The 26,973-nt window shown below is 42.4% G+C and overlaps 1 protein-coding gene and 1 long non-coding RNA gene across 3 annotated transcripts; one reads left to right on the top strand and one right to left on the bottom strand.

The window, feature by feature from the left end:
• Window positions 1-261: 261 nt before the first annotated feature.
• On the bottom strand, window positions 262-16,823 carry DYRK2 (dual specificity tyrosine phosphorylation regulated kinase 2). 2 transcript variants are annotated; one of them, XM_054822552.1, is made up of 4 exons: window positions 16,622-16,676; window positions 16,127-16,186; window positions 15,218-15,354; window positions 262-6,011 (listed from the first exon to the last, which is right to left on the bottom strand). In XM_054822552.1, exons 2-4 carry the CDS (start codon window positions 16,179-16,181, stop codon window positions 4,410-4,412), a joined length of 1,794 nt encoding a protein of 597 aa, XP_054678527.1. In that variant the 5' UTR covers window positions 16,182-16,186; window positions 16,622-16,676; the 3' UTR covers window positions 262-4,409. The 2 variants fall into 2 exon arrangements, with proteins under 2 accessions (XP_054678527.1, XP_054678537.1); XM_054822562.1 differs by lacking the exons at window positions 15,218-15,354; window positions 16,622-16,676 and adding an exon at window positions 16,805-16,823.
• Window positions 16,622-25,860, top strand: LOC129205287 (uncharacterized). The gene is made up of 4 exons (XR_008576677.1): window positions 16,622-16,670; window positions 18,101-18,210; window positions 19,093-19,277; window positions 25,631-25,860. It is a non-coding gene; the product is annotated as an uncharacterized LOC129205287 (long non-coding RNA).
• Window positions 25,861-26,973: the final 1,113 nt, after the last annotated feature.

Here is a 26,973-nt window from a genome sequence, read left to right as displayed (position 1 = left end):
GAAGAACTTTAGAAACTTCCGGGCAAAAGCAGCCTTTGGGCAATATTCAAGGCTGTCAAGATGCATAAAGCAGAAGCAAAGTCACCCCCCAGCAATGGACAATTACTATATACAGGTACCAGTAAGCATGCTGGGGGGCAAAGGCACTGCTGGCGTTGACTTCAGCAGGCTAGGAGAAGGCCTTTCCATGTTTAAGAAACGCCAGCACTCCAAGGGCTCTCTTTACGACCAGAAAAAAACCCAAAATACAGTGGAGAGAAGTAAAGTAGGACATAAAATTTTATTCTGAAATGATCTCTGGCCACAACAATAAAATGTAACAAATATTCACTAGAACAGTCTTAACTCCTGTCATCAGCTGTACAATACATACAGTATCATAAAACTGGCCACTAGGATTAAAACCCACTACAACATCTTTAATGTTAAGTGGCAACAGCAGCATCTCACAGAAAATTATACATACATATATACACAGTCCACATTCAATCGTTTTTCACGTTTTCGGTACACACAGTTGCAGCATATTACAGTCACGTGTCTAACGCGTTGCCCAATAAAAACCCAAGCTACTGCTTAGATGTAATTGTAGCAGTTGAACCGAGTTAATTACAATTTGTAGCAGAGATGTACAAGCCCCTAGAAACAATAATTCACAAATGTTATTTTATTTAAATGCTACCGTAGCCTAAACTGGGCAATATTCTAATCTTTCCTGACTGGAAAAAAAGAGTTCTTTTTGTACTTATCACAAATAGTATTGATGGAAAAAGAATACTAAAAAATGGAGAGCATTAAATAATGCACACCCTTTCCTAAAGATTCTAATATTGCCCGATGCTACTTATGTCTGAAGTGTTTTCAACATTCCCATGAAGTCATTTATAACTCCAAACCACCCACCAAGTTAAAAGTGGCTTAAGTGCCTTGCACCCAAATTGTAAAAATCCCTGGCCACCTTTATAAGAGCCAGGCACATATAAAAGGAATGCACTTTGGTTCATACCAAATGCCCTGGGATTAAATCACACTATAAAACTAAAGAGTTTGAGGTAAATTTTTACAAATACAGTTGATTTCTGTCTAGTGTCACCATAACAAAAATTTATTTAAAAAAAAAGCCCAATTCGATGTTAAAATACAACCAATGAGGAAGGGCCATCTTTAACCCCTTAATGAGACTTACTAACAAGAACAGAGTGTCCTCTCCGCCCTAGCAGTGTGATTGCCTTATTGTTTCTATTAAGGCCTTGCTCATCTACAGGATGTTTTAAGACAGGTATAGCATTTAAAAATAGATTTCATCCCTACTATCCAGTACTCAAAGGGTTAAAGAGGCCAAGATGCATGCCCTACAACACTGCATTTGTAACAAAAGGCACATTGTTAACACCAAGGGCACAATCCATCCTCTATTGTTAATCTACACATCTTGCATCACTCTGTTGTTCCAATACACTTAAGTGGTAATGAACACTCCAGTGGTGCAAGAAACTGAGCCAAGTGAGACTGCAACCGAAGACAAGACAACACTGTGCTATTACTAAATCTGAAAATAGCTCAGACATCCCCAGACAATGGTAACATGTGAGACTAAGCACTGTTTCCAAGCCAACTTCTATCAGCCTAATTATCAGAGCCCTTAGAATAAAATCACATCAAAGCAAGAGGCAACATCCTTCCCCCCCCCACCCCCTCCTTTTTTACAGGTATAAATAAGCTACAATAAAAAGCAACTACATCACTTAAAAACCTTGATGTAGCTGCTCCTTTAGCATAGAGGAAGTCGCACTGTATCTGGGTTAAAAAAATAGCTCTGCACACTATAGTTTGGCCTTAAAGTTTCCGGTAGCATTTATGAAGGTGGATCATAAATGCAGTATTGGCATTAAGAACTGGTTGCATGAAAAAGAAAATTTAGTGGTTTTAGCCTATTAATGACCCATGAACGTTATGAATGTTTTCACCTTAAATTACCACGAAAGGCAGGAACATGTTTCAGTGTTCCCTTTAAAATATATTAAGGGAGGTGATTCTTCTTCCACCCCTAACATAAGCATCCCTATTTCTTAACTTTTAGAAGAGTTAGGGTAGAAAGGAGTGGTAAAGCCAAGTAGGTGGAGGAAGTAAAGATTCCCAGTTACTGTAGAAAAATACTCAGTATTGTATTCCCACAGTAATGAGAGTCAGTTAATTTTATATGAAAATTAATATGTTTCTTTTCCAGACCTAGAATTTACTGACCATAACTTACTGGATATTCATATTCCAAAAACCACTTTTTTTAGCTGTATTACTATATTTAATTTTTAACATGATTTCATACATGTTTATATATTGCACTTACACACATTGTATAAAGTTGTGAATATTAAACACTAAATAATTTAATTTGACTAGAGGCAGGAAACAATCTTGTTTAAAAAAAAAAGTAAGAGAAATGGTTGATTGATGCTCTAATTTTTACAGTTATCAATCAACAAATACCATCCTCTACTCAGAAATTATTTTTGGAGCTTCTTTAGGTGTTGACTTTTTGGCAAGAAGTTAAGTGATATGTTTCCTGAGAATTCTGTCATTTTGCATTTATATCCCTCCCCCAGTCTTACATTAAGTTAAAAAAACCCCAAACAAACAAAAAATAAGCTATAAGTGGTAAAGTAATGAAGGAGAACTTAACCGGAAACTTTCTTGGCCTCTCAGGGGACCATGCTTTAAGTGTTTTTCATAATTTGTAGAAGTAACTCAGTAAGATCTGTGTATATAAATGTTGCTTATAGTAAAGTTACTGAGGTTTAATGCAATCCATTCTAGTATGTCTTGTTCTAACATCCATAAACCCTTCTAGATTATGTTTTACTGCGTTTAAAATTCCCTTTTCATATCTTTTATACACCCAATGTAGACCACAGCCATTGTACGTGATGAAATACTGATCTTAGATTTCAAGCTGTTCCTGCTGAAAACATGCTGTAACGCGTGAGTATTTCTTTCATAGGTTTAGATATTATTCCTCAGCGCAGACCATCTTTCTTCCACGAATGCAGTTAAAAGTAAAAAAGAAAAACCAAGCATTAGCACACACACATGTGAACAAATCTACACATACCTCTAACTGTTCCTTCAAAGTTAATTTTCAGCTACAAATGCCAAAGATTAAATCAAATTCCAACTTTCCTTTGATAATTCTCCCTTTTTAGAAAGTACCTAGGATGGTGTCTGCCAACTGAAAAGCTTTCCACTGAGGATCTTTCCATCTACAGTTATGGTGTCTAATGTGAAGTACTTTTCCACAGAAAGCAATACATAGTAACATAGAGTTTGTCCCTACACGCAGATTTGATCTGCAGTGTAAATGTACCAGAGAGGTCACAGTCACTCAGACAAACACTGACAGAAGAAATAAAAGCAATCTGTGAAATCAATGTAGCATAACAGTCTAGAAGTTACAGTATAAAACTGACAGAACAAGCAATTCTGCTTATGTGATTTAGGGAGACCAAGATGCACATTAGGAGAGAAAAGAAAACAGGAGAGGGAAAAAAAAAAAAAAGAGAAGCCCAGTGTGAATGCTCAATGTTATATACCCGAAATGAAGTCCAGAATATTTTGCTTTACTGACTCATCAGTCACTTTCAGATTTAGAGGAAGAGACATACTTCCATCTTCATTCTTTCTGAGACTGCCCGTTCCTCTCACTCTACCACATGGCAGGCAAGGTAAGAATCATGTTAGCCCTGGAAGTTCTTAATTTTTGCATCATATTTAAATGCTCATTTTAATAAAAAAACATTACTTTTAAACAGAGAAAGTATTCCATAGGAGGTGACCGTATCTTTAGCGATATCACTACTTTCTCTGGGCTACCATACTGAAAATGACAACGTAACATGCTATGGCTCCACTTCAAATTACAAGTTTACCGGTGCTTAACTGTATTTATTTGAGTATTCTCCCTGGAGTCCAGTCACGCATAGGTGTGAGTGTTTGCAGAATCAAGACCCATAAAATCCAAAAGATAGAGTCTAACAAATTTACCCCAGGTGAAACCTAATATGAACCATGGAAGAGAAAGTTAATACCTTTGACACCACGCTGCAATGCATGACAGTCATGTTGTAACCAGTGGCCTGCCACTGATCTTTATTACTGTGTCACACTAGTTACAGTAAGGCTAATTGTACTGTAGAAGACAAACATTTTAAAAAATAAGTATAAAAACTTAAAGCATTGTCCCCGTGTTTTTATAAAAACAAAATCAACATTTCTTACATTTAAAATGAGTGCTGAAAGATACAAATGAATAAAGTTATTGAGCAAATAAAAATGTATATCTGAGCTACTTTTTCATACAAATAAGGCTCAGCCACATTGTATCTCTCATATTAACAGCATTGGGTTTTTCAAACTCAGCTAACGAGTTTTGGCAACACTGTTCTTTGCTGAATATTCCCATTGGCATCTGTCATCTGCGCCAAATTAGTCCTCAGTTTTGAAGCTGAGCTTGAAGCTGGAGGTAACTTGGAAATCGACGTTATAGCACCAGTGCTCTCTGCAATTCTCTTCGCCGAGGCCTTGTCCCCAGTCGGAGGCTTTGGCAACCGTCTCCTTAGCCAGGGATGCCGCAAAGCCTGGCTGGGTGTCATACGGATAGCAGGATCCCATTCTAAACACTGTTTTAAGAAGTCAAGGAACAGGGGATCATCACATCCCTTTAATGCATTACCCCATTCTCTGCTCTCTGGTGGGCCACGTAGTTTTCCCCTCCGAGAGCGTCCACCGTTAAGTATTACAGAGCCATCAGACAAGGTTGTGATGCTGCAATAGCGAGGATAACCCTTAGAGCTCACAAAGTTTTTGGCTCGCTTGGATGAATCTAAGAGTTTTGGAGAAGGCATGCCCAATAGCTCAATCATACAAGCCAGCTGGTCTCCTTCATCTTCTCCAGGTAAAAGCGGATAACCGGTGAGAAGCTCTGCTAGAATACAGCCCAAGCTCCACATATCTATAGGCATCCCATAACGAGCACCAAGGATGACTTCAGGTGCGCGGTAAAAACGTGACTGAATATAAGTGTAGACACGCTGATGCTCGTAACAACTTGAGCCAAAATCAATAACTTTAATACCACTTCTACCCTGTTGCTTCAACAGAATGTTCTCAGGTTTAAGGTCACAGTGAATGATTCTGTTCTTGTGCAAAGCATCCAAGCACTGTAAGATTGAGTGGGCAAACTTGCGGACCAAAGGCAGGCTAAAGCCCTGAAACTTGTTTTTCTTTATTAATTCATACAGGTTCATGCTCAGCAATTCAAATGTCATGCAGATATGGCTGCGGAATGTGAAGTTTTCCAACATGTGAATAACATTCATGTTGTTATCCTTATCTTGCTTCCGGAGATGCTCCAGGATCTTAATTTCTTCCGCAGCTTGGCGGTGGAAACGTTTTTCATTTCTCACCATTTTTAGTGCCACATGCTGATGCATCTTGTGATCATAGGCCTTCACCACCTGCCCAAAGCTTCCTTTCCCTATAACTTTCAGGACTTCATACCTGTAGGCAATATGATCATGGGGTACTTGTATATAAGACCCTTGGTCATCATCATACCCGCAATTGTTTGAACCACCAATCACACCTTGCCGCTTCTTTGCATTTGGACCCAAAAAGTATATTTCAGGGTAGCTAAAAATCTCATGATGCTCAAAAGCTGTTAATTTTTGCATGTATTGCTTCATTGCCTGCTCTGGTGTCATAACGGAGGCTTTCACCTTCCCTGTTCCATCTGTAGATTTTAAAGAACTGGAGCTCCCTTGACGTCTGTGAGCACTCTCTGACTGTCTGTCCTGAACCACTGGCAATCCAGATTTGCCTAGTGTTGTAAGTCCATTTGGCTGTGTTGTCAGAACCGTCCTCTTGTTACTATTATCTTCAAACAGCTGCTGAACCTGGATTTGTCCATGGCTACCAACATGGAGGTGCTCATTCATTGTGTGCTTACTGCCTCCAACCTAAAATTGAAAATAAATACATACCCAGTTAACACGAAAGGCACAAACTCTATGCTTCACCATTCATTCTGCAACCTGCCATCCTGCCTAAATCACCTCAAAACTAAGTATTTTCGTAGAAGTCAGCTGTCTATAGATAATCTAGATACTATTAAGTATAGATACTATTAAGTATAGATACTGCTAGATGCTATTAAATTTTCCAGATTGTTTCTCAAATGCCACTTTCCTGACTCTCTAAAATGTTTGCAACAAGGCAATCACAGATGTGCTACCATGATAAGCTAACAATTCCTCCAAGGAATCTTCAAGGCAACAGTCCTGTAACATCAAGAAGTATGCTTGAGGGACATTAAATTAGACTTTACAGAACATAGTAGCAGTTTTATTGATGCTGGAGATCAATACATAATGCTTGCCAGAACTTACACGGCTACAGCTCTCCTAGTGACCTGTTCTAAGAAATCAAAATTTTAACTTGTTCCTAAATTTGCTGTATATCAAAAGCTCCAGATACAATTTTAAGCAATAAGGAATGTGCTGTGACATGCATGAAGAGGAAAAAAACCTGCACATTTCTGAAGTTCAAGAGATGCCATTCACTGCTTGCACTATTGTCACTGTTCAGCACAGTATTCAGATCAATGAAGCATAAGCATATCCTTTAGCACTTTCCCAAACCAGTCTTATAATAATTTTTAACCAAGATGAGATTTGGGGCCTGATACAGACTTGAGCAGAAAGAAAATCTTTGCCTTGAAGAACACACAAGTAACTTTATTTTAAAGGAATGGAAAAAACAATTAGTTCATTTTAGAAAATTACATTTATTCTTGACAGTTTTCACAAGGGACTGAACGGCAGCATTCAGCATTTTCAAGCGAAGAAACACTGGAAGTACTGGGGTGTGAAAACAACTATTGCTCAAAACCTGTTATTTTTACGGAGAAATGAGAAATTTACAAGCATACACTTGCTACTAAAATAGCTGTCCTTAGAATTCCTCATTTGCTCTAAAGCAGAGGATAATTAGTTTGTCTTCTGCCTGGTCTTATACAAACGTGGGAAGAATTCCCCTGCTGTCTCTCCAGCTGATTCACTAGTCTTAATATTTATGCCAAATTACTAACCAAAAGTTCACAGATACTGTCAGACAGATGATCAAGCCAGGGTTGAGAGCACTTTTAATCTGAACCTTATTTTTTCTAGGCAGCTAAGGAAAACACATTCCCTGTGCACTTAAGGTTGCTGAAATGAAATCAGAAAATGACAGTTGTGTGCTGAGGCATGAGGCAATGAAATCTGTGCTGCAACCACAGAAGTGCTTCCTAATGAGAAAACCAGGACATGCAACACAGACTCTAGCATACTTTGAGCTTCTGTTAAGGTATCACTCTGATATGGCAGAAGCATGTTTTTGTAAATTCAGTAACTTGTTCCCAAGGAGTAGCCAGCTGGACACCAGCTTCACCTTTGGATAATATTTTGAAATTTGCAGCTCTGAAACTCATAAAACATAAGAACAAGAGCTCTCAGGGACTGGTTCTGCTGAGTTCACTGCTCTTCTCATTCCATTTTGACTCACATTCAATAAATGGTCCGTTTTACTTCATCATTGCAGTTTGACTGTGCACATTTATTTGCAGAGCAATTTGGGCTCACACTATCAAATTTGATCAATCTCATAGAAAGCATTACCACACAATTGCAATTCAGAGCAAAGACATTTATAACATTTAAGCACAGTGAAGATATACGGGATATCGACATTAATTCCCTTCCTAGTTTGATATCTCAAAAGCACCAGGAATTAAATCATCAAGAGTACTTAATGAGCCTATCATACCTACAGGGAATTCCTTCAGGTCAAGTTTGAAGCACACTGTAGTAGCAGTTTCCTGAAGGTTGCCCTGATCCTCTATATGAACAGCAGTTACTGAAAAAAAAGAAAATTTGACCCCAAGGGCTGCTACATGACACATCTCAGAAGAAGCAGATCTAGTTAGTAAGATGTGTCGGAGGTTCAGCACAGACAGTGTTGCAAAACTGCATAACTGAGAAATGCACAATGAAGCAGCAGAGTAACTGTACAGACTACAAGCACTCAAGCTAGAAAATTCCAGGTAAAAAAATTCCTTCTGTGGCACTGGTTGAACAGCAAAGAAGAACATATCTGGACAAACCAGCAGTAGACAATACTAACATACAGACAATGAGGAAGAAAGAGCATAGAGGAGAAAACAACCTTTAAGAATTTCTTAACCCAAATACTCATTGTCACAGTTCACATCTTGAATTTTTTTTTTTTTCACTTGTGACTTGTCCTGTTTGCGGAGTTAACTATTTTCTGCCCTTCTTAAGCACTGCTTGTTTCAATAAATGTACTGGGGAATTCTTCAAACTTCAGTTAGTTGCTTTGTATCAGGGCTTGGAAAAAACCCAAACATTTATCCACTCACAACAGGGACTAAGGGGTTCTTTTTCCTAAAAGCATGTTTGCAAACACATTCCAAAGTGTAAACTATGTAGCTCTGCTTCCTGCACCTTCAGGCAGCCTCATGGTTTCTCTTGCTGCTCAAATGTTGGCTTTTTTTTCCAAGCAGCAGGATGAAATCACCAGCATTATCCCAGCTTTACCCCAAATCAAAGTGACCGGTTTTGCCAGTTTTAGTCAGCTGCTGCTAAGGAATGCAAATGCAGATGTAGACAGTAGTACTGGCTTTCGTTGTGGAAGAAAAGTCACAGGCTCTGTTCCAAAAGCCGTGGGGGAGAAGAGACCTCATTTTTCTTTCAAAAACCCCAACAGGAGTTTCAGAGTTATCAGACACACCACAACCACAAAGTCAATATGAAAAATGGACTTTCCCCATCTCAGGGTACTTCCGGCACAAGAATCACCACCTCTTCTTCTATTTCCAACCTGGATAAGGGTTGGATTTTCACCAGCCCTTTGCTCTGCCTATCTACTTCTGGCTACCTGGTGTCTGAGATTGCTGTCAAGTTCAGGCTTGCACTGCTTACAAGCTCCACAGGCTTCACCAGTGACGGTGTAAGTTCCCTGAACCACAACTAATGGGCTTGGGAAGCTACAAAGGACTACAGCTGCCTTAGTTTAGTACCAAACTGTTCATGGTACACAGAAGCTCCATCAGCCTTTTATCCAAAACCATAAGTCAGAGAGGTTTATAACGTGTCTCCCTTTTGCTTCTGCAGATGGGCCTGTAAATTCCAGAATCAATAACCTACACAGCCAACAACCTGCATGCACCTATGCAGCTTACTTATATATTTTACTGCCTGTGCTCAGATGCATCTACACCTTCTAAGATTTACATATTTTTACAGGGTACATCTTCAAAAACTTATTGATGTACACATTTCTCCATAAAACATATTGAAGTAACAGGTAAGCTTGAACTCAAAGAACTAATCTTCCTGAATCTTCTGGCAACTTCAATTACAAAGCAGCAAATGTTACAATGTTTTTTTTTTTCCTCTCAGTAGTTTTTCCTAACTTCAAAATCGCAGCTACAATTTTGATTTAACTTTGGTTTGCTCAGTTTGTCAAAGTTGATGGTTATGCCAAAAACATTCACCTAACCTTTGAAGTAGAGACACTGGGCAAAACAAAAATCCCACACTAATTTTTGAGGGGTGGAAGTGTTTGGGGTTTGGATTTTTTTGTTTTGTTTTCACAAGTGGGTTTAGGGATAGAAGTAGAACGGTTTCACAGAATCTGTGAAAGGATTGAAAGGGACCTCTGGAGATCATCTAGTTCAAGCCCCCTGCTAAAGCAGGATCACCTAGAGCAGGTTGCACAGGATTGTGTCCAGGTGGGTTTTGAACATCTCCAGAGAAGGAGACTCCACAACCTCTCTGGGCAGCCTGTTCCAGTGCTCTGTCACCCTCAAAGTGAAACAGTTTTTCCTCATATTCAGGTGGAAATTTCTGTGTTCCAGTTTGTGCCTGTTGCCCCTTGTCCTTGTCATTGGGGACCATTGAAGAGAGTCTGGCCCCATTCTCTTAACATCCACCCTTTAGATATTTATAAGCATTGATAAGATCCCCTCTGTCCTGTGTTCTCCAGACTAAACAGACCCAGCTCTCTCAGCCTTTCCTCATGAGAGAGATGCTCCAGTCCCCTCATCATCCTCGTAGCCCTCCGCTGGACTCTCTCCAGTAGTTCCCTGTCTTTCTTGAACTGGGGAGCCCAGAACTGGACACAGAACTCCAGATGTGGCCTCACCAGGGCAGAGTAGAGGGGGAGGAGAACCTCCCTCAACCTGCTGGCCACGCTCTTCTTAATGCACCCCAGGATACCACTGGCCTTCTTGGCCATGAGGGCACATTGCTGACTCATGGAAAGCTTGTTGTCTACCAATTTACTATACTTAGACTACAGACCTGTAAAAACATAGAAGCAGCATAAAACTGAGTCCACCCTGCTAACAAGAAGGCAAATGGATTGACAATTCCTTTCCTTTTAACTCAGCCAATGCAATGGTCTGTTTCAAGATCTTCTACAAGACTATGACTATAGCATTAAACGCCACATGAGCACATACCTCTTCTCAACTTTACCTTCCAAAAGCATCAAGACATCATGCAGTTGTATCATATTCCATCTTTGTAAAAGTCACTTGGTGTGATATTAGCACCCTATAAAACTATCCGAGACAGACACATGCTTCAGCTATATATTACCATTTTATTTTGAGCAAAACCCCAGAAAAAAAGATTTTGCTGTCAATCAGAATCTAAAAAGGTTTATGAAATGAATCTTAATAATAAAGCAATCATGACAGCCTGCTGAAATACTGCACAGGAATGAGATGTCTTTATCTGCTGTTACCTTGCATAGATGAGGACTGGGGAGAAACAGTGTTCCAAAGTGGTACCTTAATTAAACAATAAATGCTACACTACATACTCCTTTCTTCAGAGCATTTCTGGGCATGCCAGTTTCAGCCCTACTGTGCCTAACATGCTAGAGCCATACGGTATCAGGTGTAGCACGCTTCACTGCCTATTTTGTGGACTACGGCCTGAGCAAATGTACAAAAGGCCTTTTTTTCCTTGATAAATGAATTCAACAGCATTCCTCTGTTCAGAACTAAAAATAGCTGCTAATTAGTACGATAACAATAATGCAGGATTATCATAATGGTTTTATTATGAGTATGGTTTTATACACCGAAAAAGACTAAGCCTTTGTCCTAAAGAGCCTGTGGCTCAAGAGCTGTAGAAAAAACACACCATTTGGATTTTTTGCTGCTGTCATATCTGGTCCATATAAGCTTATTTTTTGAAAAGTTAACTTCGACTTTTATAACTTCTTTTTTCACAGACAGAACTACGCCTCAAGATCCGATGCTGATTCATAATTTTTTTTCTTCCCATCATGACCATGCAGGCACAGTGAGTCTGAATCGCTCTGGGACACCCTGAATGTATTACGCATGTTGAAACCAGAAAGGACAGTCAATGCACACTGAATCGAACCCTTCAGGTAAGCTGAAGTGTACACATACGAGAGATGTGTCCAGATGTACTCCAGTCCCCATAGCATAGCCACCAACTGTTGGAGCCCAATTTTCAGAGCCACGCCATTAAAATAGCTTCATATTCCCCCTAGACACAAGTTTTATGTAGAAAAAGAAGAAACATCCAAAGAAATCAAGAAGTAACAAAGTCCGGGTCATGACTATATAGTTATTTCCACTCAAACGTGACAGCATTTCTGTGGCAATTTATTACATGAAACCACCACAACAGGAAGGCATTTTCTTTCGTTTTATCTGCTTTAAAGCAGCTGCCCACAATAAAAATTTGCAGCTTGTGACCCACCAGATCTTCATGTTAACAGAGTCCAAAATCTCTGTTCCATTATAATGTAAATTAATTTCAAAAAGTTTTTACATTTAAAATTTTTAAGATTAAGACTGAATGACTGATGGATCGACATTATCCCTGGTGGCAAAAGAAAATAGGCTTGCTGTAGGGAAACCTCAGAAAGGGCTTGAAGAGGGAGGGCACTGAATCATGCACTGTAAATGGGTTGTTGTTACAGTACTAGACAGGAGGAGAAAAAGATTAAGACTGCTTTTCCACAAGAGAAACAGGAAGAGTGCAGAATGCAGGGATACATGCCACATAAGAAAGAACAGAGGTGGAGGTAGGCAGAAGACAGAGACAAGAGTCTGGGAGAGGGACTCACAGATGGGTGGGGATTTACATGAGCTGAGCAGCAGGCAAGCAAGATAATCTCTACTGCGGCATGTCAAGTGGATGTAAGAACACCATAATGAAACAGGAGAGAGTGAATAGAAAAAGGTTCTGATCATCAAGGCAAGAACTTAAGGCTTCCAAAGAGAAAGCAATGATTTTGGAGAGGAAAATGAAGAGGGCAAGGGGCTGGAAATAAGTTCATGTTCACCATGAGCCAAAAAGATAGTCAGGAATGGAAGCAGACACGAATAAGCCTAGGATGAAGCCACATTTTTTTAGAAAAATAAACGAAACCTTTCACTGTTACAATACACAACAGCCTGCTTAGCAACAAAGGTTGCTGTGATTGCAGAGACTGCAGCCAAAACCTCTGCTGTTTTACGAAGCCTGTGTAAAACAGCATCTGCCCCCCTTCTACCCATGCGCTCTCATGCTATTATATTCTACCAAACAATGAAACTTCACTTCAAAGTAGGAGACAACAGTTTCACTAGAGGCTAGATCACACAACTCAGTACTGCAAGAAATATGACAGGTAGTGGATTTCTTCTCTGTCTGAATTAAAAGAAAAACTTTTTAGCTTAAATGAAAAACTATCTTCAATCTCAGTCTCTCTTCACAACTAGTGTATGTATATATATAATGCACATGCTTACATCCAGCCACCAGCAAGTTCAACCACTCAAGCAAACCATACCTTCTGAAAGTCTGAAACACAAAGAGAAATACCCTCAATTTTTAGCCATTACAGAAGTCACATAGATACAACAGGGATGAAAACAGAATAAGCAAATGAACACAAAGGAAAATGGTTTAAGAAAAATTATATGTTCCACTTTAAATAGATCTGATTGGAGAAAGTAGTGAGATGCAAAACCAATGGTTTCAATCAGCCAGTGTCAGCTGAGGTCAGCAGGCCTAAAGCTTATAGAAAGATCACATAACAGATATAGCCTGGGTTTTGGGTTTTTTAGGTTAAAATCCAGCATTCTGATGTCACATCTGATCCTTACCGCAAAAAGTTATGCTAGCCGACCACAAAATAACCACCTACAAAATTCAGAAAGGCAGTCTGAGGTATTTCTGTAATAGTACCCAGGGCTCAATAAATACTGTAGAGTAGGCTCTGTCTCACAAAGGAAAGGCAGACTTTGCAACAGTCAGAATCTAGAGGGACATGAAATACAGCAGTATAATGTTTGATCATCCCTGTGTGCTTCCGTAAGTATTTCTTTTCTATGTGTGCGTGTATATATATACACACGTGCATATATGCTATATATAAACATATGCATACATACACAACAATAATGTATAAAAATACTTGAAATACAAAACCTTAATGCTTGAACAGCCCTTGCATGCTTTCATAAAGACTTCGTCTTTATATATGTATGTATATATGCACAGACACTATATATAATATATACACACACATAAATCTATGTTTAAAAATACCAAAGTTCTCTACTTCCAAAATTAGCAAGTAGTCCCAGATAATAGCTGGACCACTGCACTTTGTCAAATCCTAAATTAAGCCTGGGCTCTGTTACATGTGGGCCCCTGTTATTTGTGAGCCCATCTGTATGTGCAGTTTCACAATGGGTGTCCAGGCTGTTTGTACTATGTTCCTTCTTTTCTGTTTTCATAAAAAACGTAAGCTGCTGCCCCAACTCTAAAATCAACCAGCACTTAAACTGATATACAAATGTGAAAAAATTGACCTTTGATACTATTGAACAATTCAGATATATACCCTAGCTACATAAATATACAATGATGTTGATCTCAAGTATGCAGCTCCACCTTGAATTTGCAGAATATTCATCATTCCTTTTGAGAATATCCTACATATACCATTGGGGTTTTTTTAATTTAAGCCAATTCTTTCTATAAATGGATTTGAGTAAGATGCTTTTACCCCTGAAGCTACACAGAAAGTCACAGAAACACTAATATCTAAATGCACAGTTTCACCTTCCACTAGCCCATAATCACATTACCATTTAAAGCTCTGCCATATGTTTACAAAGATAGTATGTGAGCATCCATGAAGAACTCATTAATTCTCAGAAAAGTATGCCATCAATGCCTTTGAGGGTCAGTATGAAATCTTTCATAATTTAAAAGGAAATGTATGCAATAAAAATTTCAGATATTTAGTATTAACATGACAGCATATAGACCCCTCTCTACTCCGTCACGCCTTCAGGACAGAGATACCTTCTCTCATCCATATATAGTGGCATACTTGGGAAGTTTCATTCCTGGTAGATTAACTAGGAGGAGGAGATAATGTGAGATATCACAGAACCGGAAAATAACATCCTTTTCATGCCATCAATGCTTATTTCTTTAGGTAAACTACTGCAGCAATAAAGTCAGATTCATCCGATCATTGTCCCTGAGTACAGTGATAGCTATTTGTAGGGAAAACAGCTATCAGCCTGAGCTAATCGGACATACAAGGGGAGAACAGCCTTCATTTTTCACCACAGTTCATGCAACCTTTTAATCACAGTGACTAACCTCATTGCCAAAATAATGTCATCTCAAAAAATGCATTTACTAGAACAGCTCCTCTGTGCGAGTGTGGAAGATCGAATTTGTCACTGAAAATGAGACACAAAACCAGACTGAAGGAGCGCTGGGGAGGGAGGGGGAGGGAGAAAGCTGCTTCTCAGTGCAGTCACAGGGTCCCAGCCTCACAACAAACATGCACATTTGATCGAAGTCTGCAGAAATTAAATGCACTGTACTTAAGGACCAAACACGTCGTTAGGCTGGACGGGGCGCCCGCGGCGGCGAGGTCCTTGTCCTCTCCCGCCCCAGGGTGTCCGTGAGGGCTCAGGCCAGCCGCGGGGGACACCCGGCGAAAGGAGAGCGATGGCGGCGCGGCAAGCCCCCGGGGCCGAACGCCCCTTCACGTCCCACCACCCCCCCCCCACCCCGGCTCCCCGCCCCGTGCCCGGGCTCACCGTGTGGGAGGCGTTGCTGGCCCTGAGCGGCGGCAATGCGAGGGGCGACGGCGGGCCAGTCCCAGCTCCTGCCCGGGAGACCCCGGCTCCTGTGCCCGGGGAAGACTGCAGCGGGCGGCCGCTGTCCCCTGCCCTGCCTGCGGAGAGCAGAGGGGTGAGCGCGGAGGGCAGCGGCGGCCTCTCAGGCAGCGCGGCCGTCGGGGCGGCGGCGGCCCGCGGCATCGGCGCTTCGCCGGCACCGCCGCCCGTCTTGCTTCAGGCAGAAGCCATTAAAAGCTAATCACCGCCGCGGCGCACACACGCACCGATCCGGCTAATAGCGCGGGCGGGCCATGCTCGCCCGGATAAACCCTTCATCCGAGATTAACCCGCCACCGGCAGAACAAGCCGACTCTGCCCCGCACACGCCTCGGGGCTGGACGGCCGCCCGACCCGCCCCGAGCCGTCTGGCCCGGCGAAATCCCGGCGCCGCCGGGGACCCGGCAGGAGTTCACAAGTCTGCAGCGGCAAGAAGAGACGAGCACCGCTGCCCCCTGTCAAACGCGGCCGCTCCGGCAAACGCAGCGATTCCCAATTTTTCCTGGGTCGTTTTACTAAGCGATTTATCTTCGCCCCCCGCCCCCCGAGGCGAACTCGCCACCCCGCACAACAACAGCACGCCGGAGCCGAACACGCAGCCCCCCGCCGGCCCCCCGGGTTCGGTTGCCCAGGAGGAGGGTGGATCATTGTTTCGACACGCACGGCCCCGCTGCGGCGGCAGCTGCGGGGGCAGCCGCGGGGCGGCCAAGCCTCCTCCCCACCCTCCTCCCCTGCGCCGCGCGGCCCGACGCGGCCCGGCCCAGCGCGGTAGGGGCGGCGCGGGGAGCCCGCAGCTCGGCGCGGTGGCGATCACGGCAGCCCACTCCTTACCGGCTGGGTAGGCAGCACCAGCGGCGGCGCTAGCTGAGGGTTTTCTGGTTAACATGGCCGCTGGAGAGGAGGGAGAGGAAAAGGCATGTCAAGGTGGCTCTCCTCCGCTGCTCCTCGGCCTCTCCGGTCGGCGGCTGCCTCTCTTCTCCGATCAGCTACACCCGGACCCAGACACGTCCTCCGCTGCATCCCCCTGGCCCCGGGCTGGCCGGACAGACCCTCCAACGGCCCGCCGTCGCCTCCCGCCGCAGCAGCAGCAGCAGCCGCGCCGCCGCCGCAGCCCCCGGCCCAAGCTCATCACCTCCCCCACCCCCGCCCCGGTCGCCCCGGTCCCCTCGCACGGAGGAGGGGGCAGCAGAAGGCGGCCGGACAGGGCCCTCCTCCTCCCGCGGCGGAACAGGGACAAACAGCTCACTGGAGGGACAATCCCCGCCCCGTCGGCCACCTCCCCTCCCTCCCTCCCGCCGTGCCACCGCCTCCTTTCCTCTTCCCTACCGCTCCGCGCCGCGGCGGCGGAGCGACCCGCCGCTCTCCCCGACCGCCCGTACGTTCTCTCAGCGCAGGGTGGGGAGCGCGCCCCGGTCCCGTTACCCCCCCTCCCCGCCCGCCCATCGGCCGCCTCCCGTGCATTGCCCGCCCAACGGCCGCCAGGGCGGGGGCGCGCGGGCCGTTGGTCACCCCCGGGGGTCACAGCCATCTTGGCGGCCGGCAGGCAGCCTGCGCCTCTCCTCGGCCCCCCGCCCGGCCCCTCGCCCCGACTGCGCCGGTGTGTGCGGCGGGGAGGGACATCGGCGTCTGTGGGAGTCGGGGGGGCAGGGCTTGGGGGGGGGGGAGAGAGAAGTCGGGAGGGGGTCAGTTGTGTCAAACTGGAAGGACAAAGATGGCACCGGGGGAGGAAGGATAAGTAACTTGAAACGTGTAATGGGATGAAAATTTAAAAAATGGCAGTGAGGGAAAAAAGCTTTTGGTATTGCCCTGGAGTCATAAGTGCCTCAAGCTACAATGAGGGAAATGAGAGTGCGGGGGGCGTTGTTTGCCTTATTTTCCAAACTGTACAACGTGCTTTGTGAAGTACAATGCTTTGAATTCCTGGTTTGTCAGTTTGAACGTCATTAGAGCCAAAAATAGATATCTGAACATTTACTCAGCTTGGGACAGCATTAAAATGAACTCTCCTACCTACGCTCAACCCTTTTTGAAGTCTATACAGACCATGCCTATTTTCCTTTTTGAAGCAGCTGGTAGATATGTAGACAGATCGCTCTGCATCCCCTTCCACAGAAGAAGACAGAAAAATAAATCTCCCCTTTTCCTATGCCTAAGCAAAAATACAACAATAAAAAAAATCCATCCCTGCTGCCAAAGACTTTGCCTCTTCCAGTGCCACAGATACATGCATAAACAAAGACATTTCCTGTACTGGTACAAAGAAATAAACAATTTCCCTAACCTCTCCTGTCAGGCAGAGAAAACAATCATACCTTCTCCCACCCACACCCACCTAATCTTTTCCCTTCACTGTAGCAGAAAGAAGGCTTTGTCTTCCTCAGTATCCTCCCAGATGTCCACAGGCACTCCCAGTGTCCCTTCCCCTTGGCTGCCAGGTGTACAAATGCTGTTTTCTGGTTACTCTCAGTATTTTCCCATTGTTTTCACGAGTTGCGTATGCACATGGAAAGCATGAGAATAACAAACCCTGTGATAATATTAGCGTTCTTTGTGAGATACCTTAAATCTTTAAGGAATGGTCAAGAAAAAGATACTTGTCTAGTTAGTCAAAGGAGGTGAAGGGGGAAGAAGCCTGTTCACAAACTAGATAAGAAAAACTGAAGTTGATATCAATTATCTTTTCGCAGAGTTTGCAGGAGTTCTTACTTCCGCTTAAATGATGTGTCCTTTGACTGTCAAAGTCACAACTAAACATGGAGATAAGAGAGCTCGTTAAGTGTCCTGTTTCACTCTCTTTCCCAGCAGGTATACCATTCACAATATGCCTTCCACAGTTTGTTCAGTCCTGGACCACCATGAAAAACTATGCGAAAAACGGAGTTAGTCTATCACATCGTAAACGATCTTTTAATTAAGTAAGTCAGTGGAAACACGTTACATTGGTACCTGTCCAGGTGTTCCCTTTCTAAAACTGTGCTCCTTGTAAGCTTTCAGCATTAGTCTTTAAGCCTCAGAGTGGGCTTGGGCCTGCTTAGTTGCTTCTCTTTCTCTCTCTCCACCTCTTTCTCCATCTGCAAACCATCCTGGCAGCTGCTGTCAAGGATAGTACCTGATGGAGTCTGAAGTGGAACTCAAGATGAGGGCAAGCCCATCTTGATTCCTTCTGAATGCAAGACAAGAAACGTCAATTTAAAAGTCTCTTTCATGGAGGATTTAGGTTGACAGAGGGGAGGGACGTGCTAATATAATTGTAAAATACCTTGGCTGCAAATAGCAGTGCCTTTAACAGCCTTCTTCAAAATCATAGTCACAAATCTACAAAGAGAAGGCAAAAGCAAAGTCTAAATACTCAAAGACAAACCAAAGATTAATTCTTTCATGCCAAGTGTTGTGCTCAGGAATCTGAACTATGTCTCACTGAGTGGCCACAAAACTTTCTTCTTTCTGATACTGGCCAACTGAACATATCAACACTTTCCAGTACTACACAAGATGAGCTCAACAGACTTCAGTTCCCAGGACAGGAATACGTATTAGGCACCTGACTGGAGAAAGTGTACAGTGCTCAGAAATTGAAGCAAAATGAATCAGGGTTTTCTTGATCATTTTTCCTGCTCCCTCAGCTTTTATTACCCAGAAGTGTGAACTAACCTGTAATGACAGAAGATTAGTCTTCCCTTTCTTGCAAACAAATCCACTGAGTGTTCACGAGTGTCAGACTGCTTGCAAGGGGCTTGTAAGGTAGTGTCATCAAAGCACTTGTTTTTAAGAGAAATATCTGAAAACTTTCTTTCCAGATGGGTACCCAAACAGGCCTGCAGACTGGAAGGTGCCAATTCAGTGGGACACAGGCAGTACCAGTTCTGCACCACAATGGCCACCTAAGGAAGGAGGTGAAGAGATCAGCAGTTGGAGATGCAGGTGGGATCAGAAAGCTTCTTGCTGCAGCCGTCTTGAAGAGGCTTAGGTTGGGCTGTTACAGGTATCATCCTCCTGTGATAAACTGTATAAAGTGCTCTAGAACAAAAATTAGCAACTATTTGGTAAAAATAAACTGGTTAAATCACAATCATTGAATGAGAACGTTAAAATTCATTAAAAAAAAAAACTCAGAACCAGAATAATCTAGAATAAAACATGTCATCTGTAAAACCTTGTCGAAAAGTATTCCTGCCCACATAGTACATTAAAATGCATTATTGAAGATAATATGCTAGTACAGTGAGGAGAGATACAGAGCATGCGGTATTTCTCGAGCCATTTGGTCAGGGCCCTTGTGACCAAGACAGATATTAATTCCAAGCAGACTGTGAGGGGTTGCTGAGGTCTGTTTTGCCAGGCTACCTGTTAGAGCACTGTACCTCCTTAGCATCGCTGTGAAATCTCCCATGCCAGTCCTCTTACCTCTCCAAGATGGATACTGATTAGGGTTTAATTATATGGGGCTTTGGTATGTGGTTGTAGGGCAAGAGAGGCTGGCTGGTCAGTCACACAGCATCTCTGCCATTGTGGTATTAGCAAAAGCTTATGTGGTCAGAGACCAGGGAATTCCTGAGAAGCCATGCATGTCCAAAACTGCAGTGATGACTTTGGGGGCTCCCACAGTGACGGGTGCAGCGGGTGCTCAGCACTTTGCTATGCTCTGATTGTTCTCACTGGGCACAGCAAACTATTTTGGCTGTAGATAAATACGAGGCTGCTCAAACATACAATGGGGATGGAGGATGTGACACTTACGGACATGGTTTAGGGGTGGACTTGGTAGTGTTAGGTTCATGGTTGGATTTGATGGTCTTAAGAGTCTATTCCAACCTAAATGATTCTATGATTCTATGAAAAGGAGAGGTAAGACAAGCCTAGAACAAAGAAACTAAAAATGTGGTTTTCTGCCACCTTTTAATCATCCTCTCATACTAAGCAGAATTTGCATAAGAATCTATACTCACTCTCAACATATTTTAAAATGTTCTAGGACCTAAGGCATGTAAAAATATATGATTTTCCCCATTGTTTTTGTGAAGCAGGCCTTAGATGCTGAGCTGGAGACATTAAAACACTTAGGATGTGTCTTACATTCAATTAAACATAGGTCCAAGCCTGTTGTCTCAGCCACTAATCCCTATTTTAAAAGTAAACCCTTAAGCCCAGTAAGTGGTTGCCTCAGGAGAGCCTGAACACAGTCAGCACCAGGTTCTCATTAATTTGTTGTGGATAATTTAGGCATGAGCAGGACTGTGTACACTAAAATGTGGTCTTTCAGCAAATTGTGCTGAGAACAGTATAGGCACTTCAAAATACAGCAACCTGCAAATGCTAGCATTGCAGATGGAAAGCACACAGGTTAGGGCTCAACTAACTCTTGGACGTGCACTTCGCTGTGTGGTACACACACAAGGTTTGCAACTCCACCCTCTCTCTGCTCTCCCTAGAAAAAAAAATCGCAGCAAAGCATCACCTGTAGCTTAGGATAAAATTGTATTTCAATACAATTATAAAAAATGAGGTTATGTATTCAGAGCAAGAGTGCGGAGAATCACTGCCACAGATCAGTTTGCTAGTACATATTCAGACTGACATGAGGGTATATGAAGCTAAACTGGCTTGCCAGCTTCAGATGTTTGTTGGCCTTTACTCCAGTGTGTGTTCTATTAAGGCTAAACTTTATTCTGTGTTCAAGGGTTTGCTCTTTCTGCTGTTTAAGAACACATAAGTCACCACTTCTATTACAGTATTAAGACACAACAAAGGATGTTTTAGTGGTCAGTGAGTACAATCTGAAGAGATACTCCAAGATCCTATGGGTCTGCCAACATATGAGTAATTTTTTATTCTTATGCTGTTACAGCTATTTTGTGAGAGATTATATCGCAATATATTTGTATTTTAGTGCTGGCAAATTGCATATTAAGGAAAATGCTTTCCCTTTTTGCCAGACCATGCCAATGTTTCTAAGTCTCTCTATAATATATTTTCTATATAATTTCTGGATTCTTATAGCATTAATATTCATTAGAACATCAGACTCACTGGTTTGTGTAAACTCCCACCACAAGTAATGGGAGGAGAAATGTTCCTGTTTTCCTCTCTCATACAGCAGAAGCAATCCTGATGAAGTCAGTGAAGTAGCATTAATATGAAACTAATCTCAGGGAAAAAGCCTAATGGTGGCTAATTCTTTTCAGCTGCTGGCACACCCTTCTTTATGTTCTCAGAAAAAAGTGAACCTCTGGAACGAGAAAAGAAGGAAATGATGCATGTGTCATTGGCCCTTCTTCTTCTGTGGACCCTTCCCACCTCATCTGTGAAGCTCCTCCATTCCCCCAGCTATGCAAACAAGGGAGACATGATAATTGCAAATACATCATTTAAAACTGCTGGCTGTCATGTCACTTGAATGTTAGTCTTTCCTAAAAAAGTCGTGTAAAATAACTGTTACTGCAAGTTTAGTATGCAGATGATAGTTAGGATTTCTACCAAACTGTATCAGAGAGAAACTGCAAACTTGTTAAACCTCGTGTCATTCTTGGCATTCAGTTTCCTTTTCTAACCACCTTGAAAATCAGTATAGAAACTCGGTGTAATCTTTCTTGCACTCATTGTGTGGGCTACTCAGTTTCAAAACCAGCTGTTCACACACAGGGTTAGTCCCAGCTGTTGAAACCCTGGTAACCTTTGCTTGTCCAATTCCACATGTGAAACTGCGAGAGACTTAACTTTAAAGGGTTTATGGGAATCAGTTACTCTACACAGCAGCATTTCACAGAGGCTGGGATTTAATTCTGTCAGGTGCTGAGAGGTTTCAGCTCCCCTGAGTCAGGGAGTCCAGTATCTCACAGGGTGCACCAAAATTGAGAAATTACATATCTCACTCACTTGTGATAAAGCTCATTAAAATCATTAAATTCACTGCTCTACAAAAGTACAAAAGTGAGACATAATTAAAAGATAATGGGTCAGAGGAACTCAGAATCCAGAAAGAACTCCGACCAAATTCTTTTCTTCACCCAGGCTTTCTCTGGGCAGAATTTATTAATAATAAAGGAAAATGAATCATTAAGATTAAATGCCAGGGCCTGAGTGTTATATTATTAACCAGTATAATCTACTGTCGGGATTTACATAGTGACTTTTGAGTTAAACCATGAGCCACCTGCTGAAAAGCAAATTTAAGGCTACATGCTAGGAAAGAGCTTTCTCATTAAAATATAATCAAGGTTTGTTAGAGCAACAAGAAAAGAACCAATCTGATGTACTAAATTAAACTGAGCTCTGCTCAAAGTGGAGACTGAAGGTATCAGACAGCTGTGGAGAGTTCTTCAGCTCCCCATTTCACAGGGTGTAAGCCCTACATGGACTTACCTTGGGAAACACAGACTACATCTGTTGAATGCACATGATAAGAGGAGTCACTGGCCTTGTTTCCTAAGGATGGTATGCACAACATGCACAGTACTTTTTCTTCAGTAATGAGCCTCCCTTACCCTTCTCCATTTATCTCAGGAGTGTAAAAAGTATTTTAAGCGGGCGTAGTCAGACTGATATTTGAGTAACAAGAAGGGATGGGCAGGCATATATTTAGACTGGGGAAGGAAAGTTAAGAGTGATCTCCCTAATGCCCCCTTCAGTACCTTACTACTGGTTCTTTGGTGGGGAAGTACCCCAAGCTGCCCAGCCTCTCATTTCGATTGCTGCATGAATGCTTGGTGGGTGTGTGCATGTTCAGATGTGAAGAGGGGGAGAAGAAAAATAGGAAACACATGATGTGAAAATGAAACAGAGGCTTTAATTCACTATCATCATTTGTAATCTCCTTCCAAAGGAATAAATGTGCACATTAACACACAAACAGTTCACAATCAATTCAGAAAATTGCAACATACAATCACTGTATAATTTGGAAAATTAAGTAAACAAAGGAGAATTCCTGCAGATGTTCTACAAATAGAGAAAAAAAAGGAGGCCCAAGGGAACACTTCAGTATGTGTGCTACTTTATTAGTAAAATTAATCCCACTGATTTCAAAAGGACCACTCACACACAGTTCCACCTGTGACTAGGATCCGGGCTTGAAATTATAGAACAAATTATTTGCTTAGCTGTGATTTTAATTTGCAGAAAGGCAGAGGTTGCTAACTACAGGTAACTCCCTATAAACACATTGAGTTGTGTGTGAAATGGGTAACGTTAAACGTTTGGGGCTAGGCCTAATAAGTGCCCAGCTCATAAAAGGAAATCCCACATGCAGAAAAGATAGGTGCTAATGCTCATTCTAATGCTTGGAAAAGTGTGCTGCAAAGTGGTGTGAAGGCAGACAGGCAAACCACAGGTGACTGGAATACCCCAGAGACTTCACCCTGCATGAGCTGGCCAGCTCAAGAACATCTTCTGGGGATGTTGTCTGCATATTCTTTCAAGAAAAAGAGTTACTGTCATCACAGAGTCTCCTTCTGTACAATAAACTAATGGCAAAAGCACTCATTTGGGAAAGTTCAGTACCTTTGACCTTCAGCCTCTGAAGGTGTGCAACAAACTACAGTCTGCTGAATCTGGAAACAGGAAGTCATGACTCACTGGGCCGGAGAGACAATGAGTTACAGAAGAGAAATCAGAGTAAAGAAGGAAAAGACTATTGCTGTGAGGTTAGACTTGAGAAGTGTTTTTTGAATGTTGCCTGCAGCACAGTCATATTCTATCTCCCCAGTCATGCAATGTGCAAAGTTTTTGTCAGTATTTGGAATCAGAATGAGTATTTTCAAATAGAGTTTGACTTCAGTTTGTAAAGGCTAATGATCTATTTCTGCAAACAGAAAACACACTGAAAACCACATAAGAGGCAGGAAAGGAAGACAATATAGGGTAGGAAAGATAACATAAAAATTATGGAAAGCCACATAGAAAGACTAAAGAGGATGAAGCTAAGAGGCAAAACATAATCATCTTTTATTTTCTGGCATTAGCTTCCTGGTAGTTCGACCTTTCACTTTTTCTGTCTCTCCATTCAGTGCTGCTTCAACTTGTGCTCTCCCATTTGAAGTCAACTTTTTGTCCCTTAATTCTTGTATTTGCTCTCCTAGCATTGGCTTTCAGTCAATGGCGAGGCTGCAGATGGACCACAGCCCTGCACTGCCACACTGTCTATCTCCCAACAAATCGTGCCATCCCAGGGCTGCTCCCTTCCAGGAATCAGAGTGGGTGAAGACTGGAGTCCTGCTCTCCACAGGGCATCAGCTGGGAGAAAGGAGAGCTGGAAGTGTGAGAGGATGACTGGGCAGGATCAGTGGGTTTAAGAGTGCTGAGCAACATTTCAGGGACTTCCCTGAATGGAAATAGCTCACTGCTTCCGCAGCTTCTTTCCTGAAGGCTCTGTGCTCATCCTACCCCTACAGCTGCAGAATTTATGGCTGGGCCACGTACCCATGAGAGTAGCTGCAGAGGAAGGAAGCAAAGGGGAACGGGCGCCCAGCTAACAGCAGCCTATTGGCGAGGGAATTGGGGCCCTGATAGGTAAATAAAAACCCCCAAATTTTCTAAGGAACTGCCTTCCTGAAAGCTCATTAGTTTCAGGTAAATCAATTTTTGCTAAATATGTATTTTATTTTATCCCATTTTCCATTTATTTCTAGGCCCTTCCCTCCTCCTCGACTTGATAGATTTATGTAGTCAGCAATTGCAGGGGCCAGTTCTTCCCATATGCCAAGGTCCTCCTGTTCCTCTGCTATGCTTGTTATTGTCATGGAGGACTATAAAATGAACGGTAACCTGACAGCCAGGTGTTTGTGTTTGCAATGACACCTTCACAATTAGCTTTCTGGATAAGATTTTTACCTTGCACTTAAATTGCTCAGTAAGACATACCAAGCTTCTTGTCACTGCAATAATCTGTATAGCATGACGGGCTTCACATTCCTGAGAAATACTTTATTGCAAGTTGACAAAAATCAGAGCTTCTGAACCTAATGGCACCTCAGAATGGCATGGTTAAAGGGATGAATTCCTTAACCACTGGATACATAAAGATTCATTCAGGCAGCAAGATGATGTGAAAAGAAATGTGTGTCTTCTCCTGGAAGTTTTAATGGGGTGCCAGACTGGCAACTGTAGCAAAATTGAAGTTTCAAGAATATGTACTAAATGGTCTATTTCTGAGAGGTAACACAGGCCGTGTGTGATGTGAGGTTAGAGCACAGGTCTAACTAAGACATCTTCAGTACCTGAGGAGTGCCAGTGCCAAAAAGACAGTTAGAGCATTTTTTCCAAAGCAAATGCTCCTCTCTGGCTTTTTAATGAAGTCAGTCAGTATAAATATGTGCCACTAACTTTTTTTTTTTTTTTTAGATGAAAGTCTGTATTGGCAAAATGCCAGAACCACGGGAAGCAAACCAGAGGACTGGAGGCACAGGAGCTGATAAGAATGGAGCACACTTCTTCCAAGGATAGCTGATTTTTTTTTTTAATAATTTTCCTCTTTTGGCTTTTAGTCAAAGTTGTAATTGCTGCTTCCAAGACTTAAAGTAGAAATTCTGCACTGCTCCACAGCTTTTCCCAAATACTGTAAGAATACAAAATCTTTTGGTCCATTTTCTGGAGTTTTCTCATGGCATTCAGTTCAAAAGAGTTCTCTCTTTTCAGGCTGAAAGTTGGAGTGCAAAGAAGTATGCACAGAGGAAAAGAATTGCTTCATAGATGTATATTTTATTTTTTAAATGGAAAGATAAATGATCAAAACATGTTGATCTCTTGAGAAGATAAGGCTTCTGAGTAAATATTCAGCTACCATAGCATTAGTTGTACTGTAACAATGTCAGTGGAATATAACAGATCCCACATGCTCACTTCTAGGGAGCTAATAGCTGTGGAGAGGAACTTGTTTGACAAGAAGGCCATTCAGAGTGACCATCAACGTCAGACATAACACCTGACTGCTTCATGCTCTTTGCAGAGAAAGTCATAAAAGTTTAGAAGTTTGCTATGCAGATTAGCATGGAGAAAGAAAGAAACTTCCTCAATTTATTTTGACCTATCATCATGAAAATTTAAACACATTCTTTGCTACTGTGGAGCAAAATCCTCCAAAATCTACATGAAAGGGTAACTGGAGGATCAACAGAATATCTCAGCCATGAAACATGACAATCTTTGAACACGCCTCCAGCTGAGAAGAAGCATGTGCTTGGGAAACAAACCCAAAAGTTAACCTCGAGCAATCAAATCTCCCACAAGGAGGCCTTTTCATTTCCCATCTTCCCCAAGCACTGTGATGTGAAGTCTTTGAAATGACAGTAGCTGCAAAAGACATGGTCTCAGGCAGAGAACATACCCTAGGGACATGCTGTGGTTCCAGCAGCTGTGAGGAAGACATCAACTTACAAAACAGCACCTAATGCAGCATGTCTGCCATGAGCATCACATCGAAGAAGGCAAAGATAATTCCAGAAAAGCCAGCCATCTACAGTCAATGCACTTGCCAGTAACTCGTGTAAGAATGTCTATCTGTTGCATAAACGCCGTTCACACAACTCACCGATTAAAACAAAATTACTTTGACCATTCATCTATAAGTATAAAGCATCCCGAAATCAGGTGCCTCACAAAACTCTGAACATCACATGGTTGTTCTCAAACATTGCCCTTTCTTCTGAGTGTTATATATTTTAACCAGTTTTAAGAGCAGATTTAGA

This window comes from Grus americana, chromosome 1, assembly GCF_028858705.1.
Source record: "Grus americana isolate bGruAme1 chromosome 1, bGruAme1.mat, whole genome shotgun sequence".
In the NCBI taxonomy this organism is placed as follows: domain Eukaryota; kingdom Metazoa; phylum Chordata; class Aves; order Gruiformes; family Gruidae; genus Grus; species Grus americana.
The sequence above is the reverse complement of the archived record's forward strand: the minus strand, read 5'-3'. Positions and strand labels throughout refer to the sequence as shown.

Coding starts and splice junctions, on each gene's coding strand:
- DYRK2 (XM_054822552.1), bottom strand. CDS start 16,181: ATGTTAACCAGAAAACCCTCAGCTAGCGCCGCCGCTGGTGCTGCCTAC. Junction 15,355..16,126: donor TGGTGCTGCCTACCCAGCCG/GTAAGGAGTGGG, acceptor TGCTCTCCGCAG/GCAGGGCAGGGGACAGCGGC. Junction 6,012..15,217: donor CCAGCAACGCCTCCCACACG/GTGAGCCCGGGC, acceptor TTTCAATTTTAG/GTTGGAGGCAGTAAGCACAC.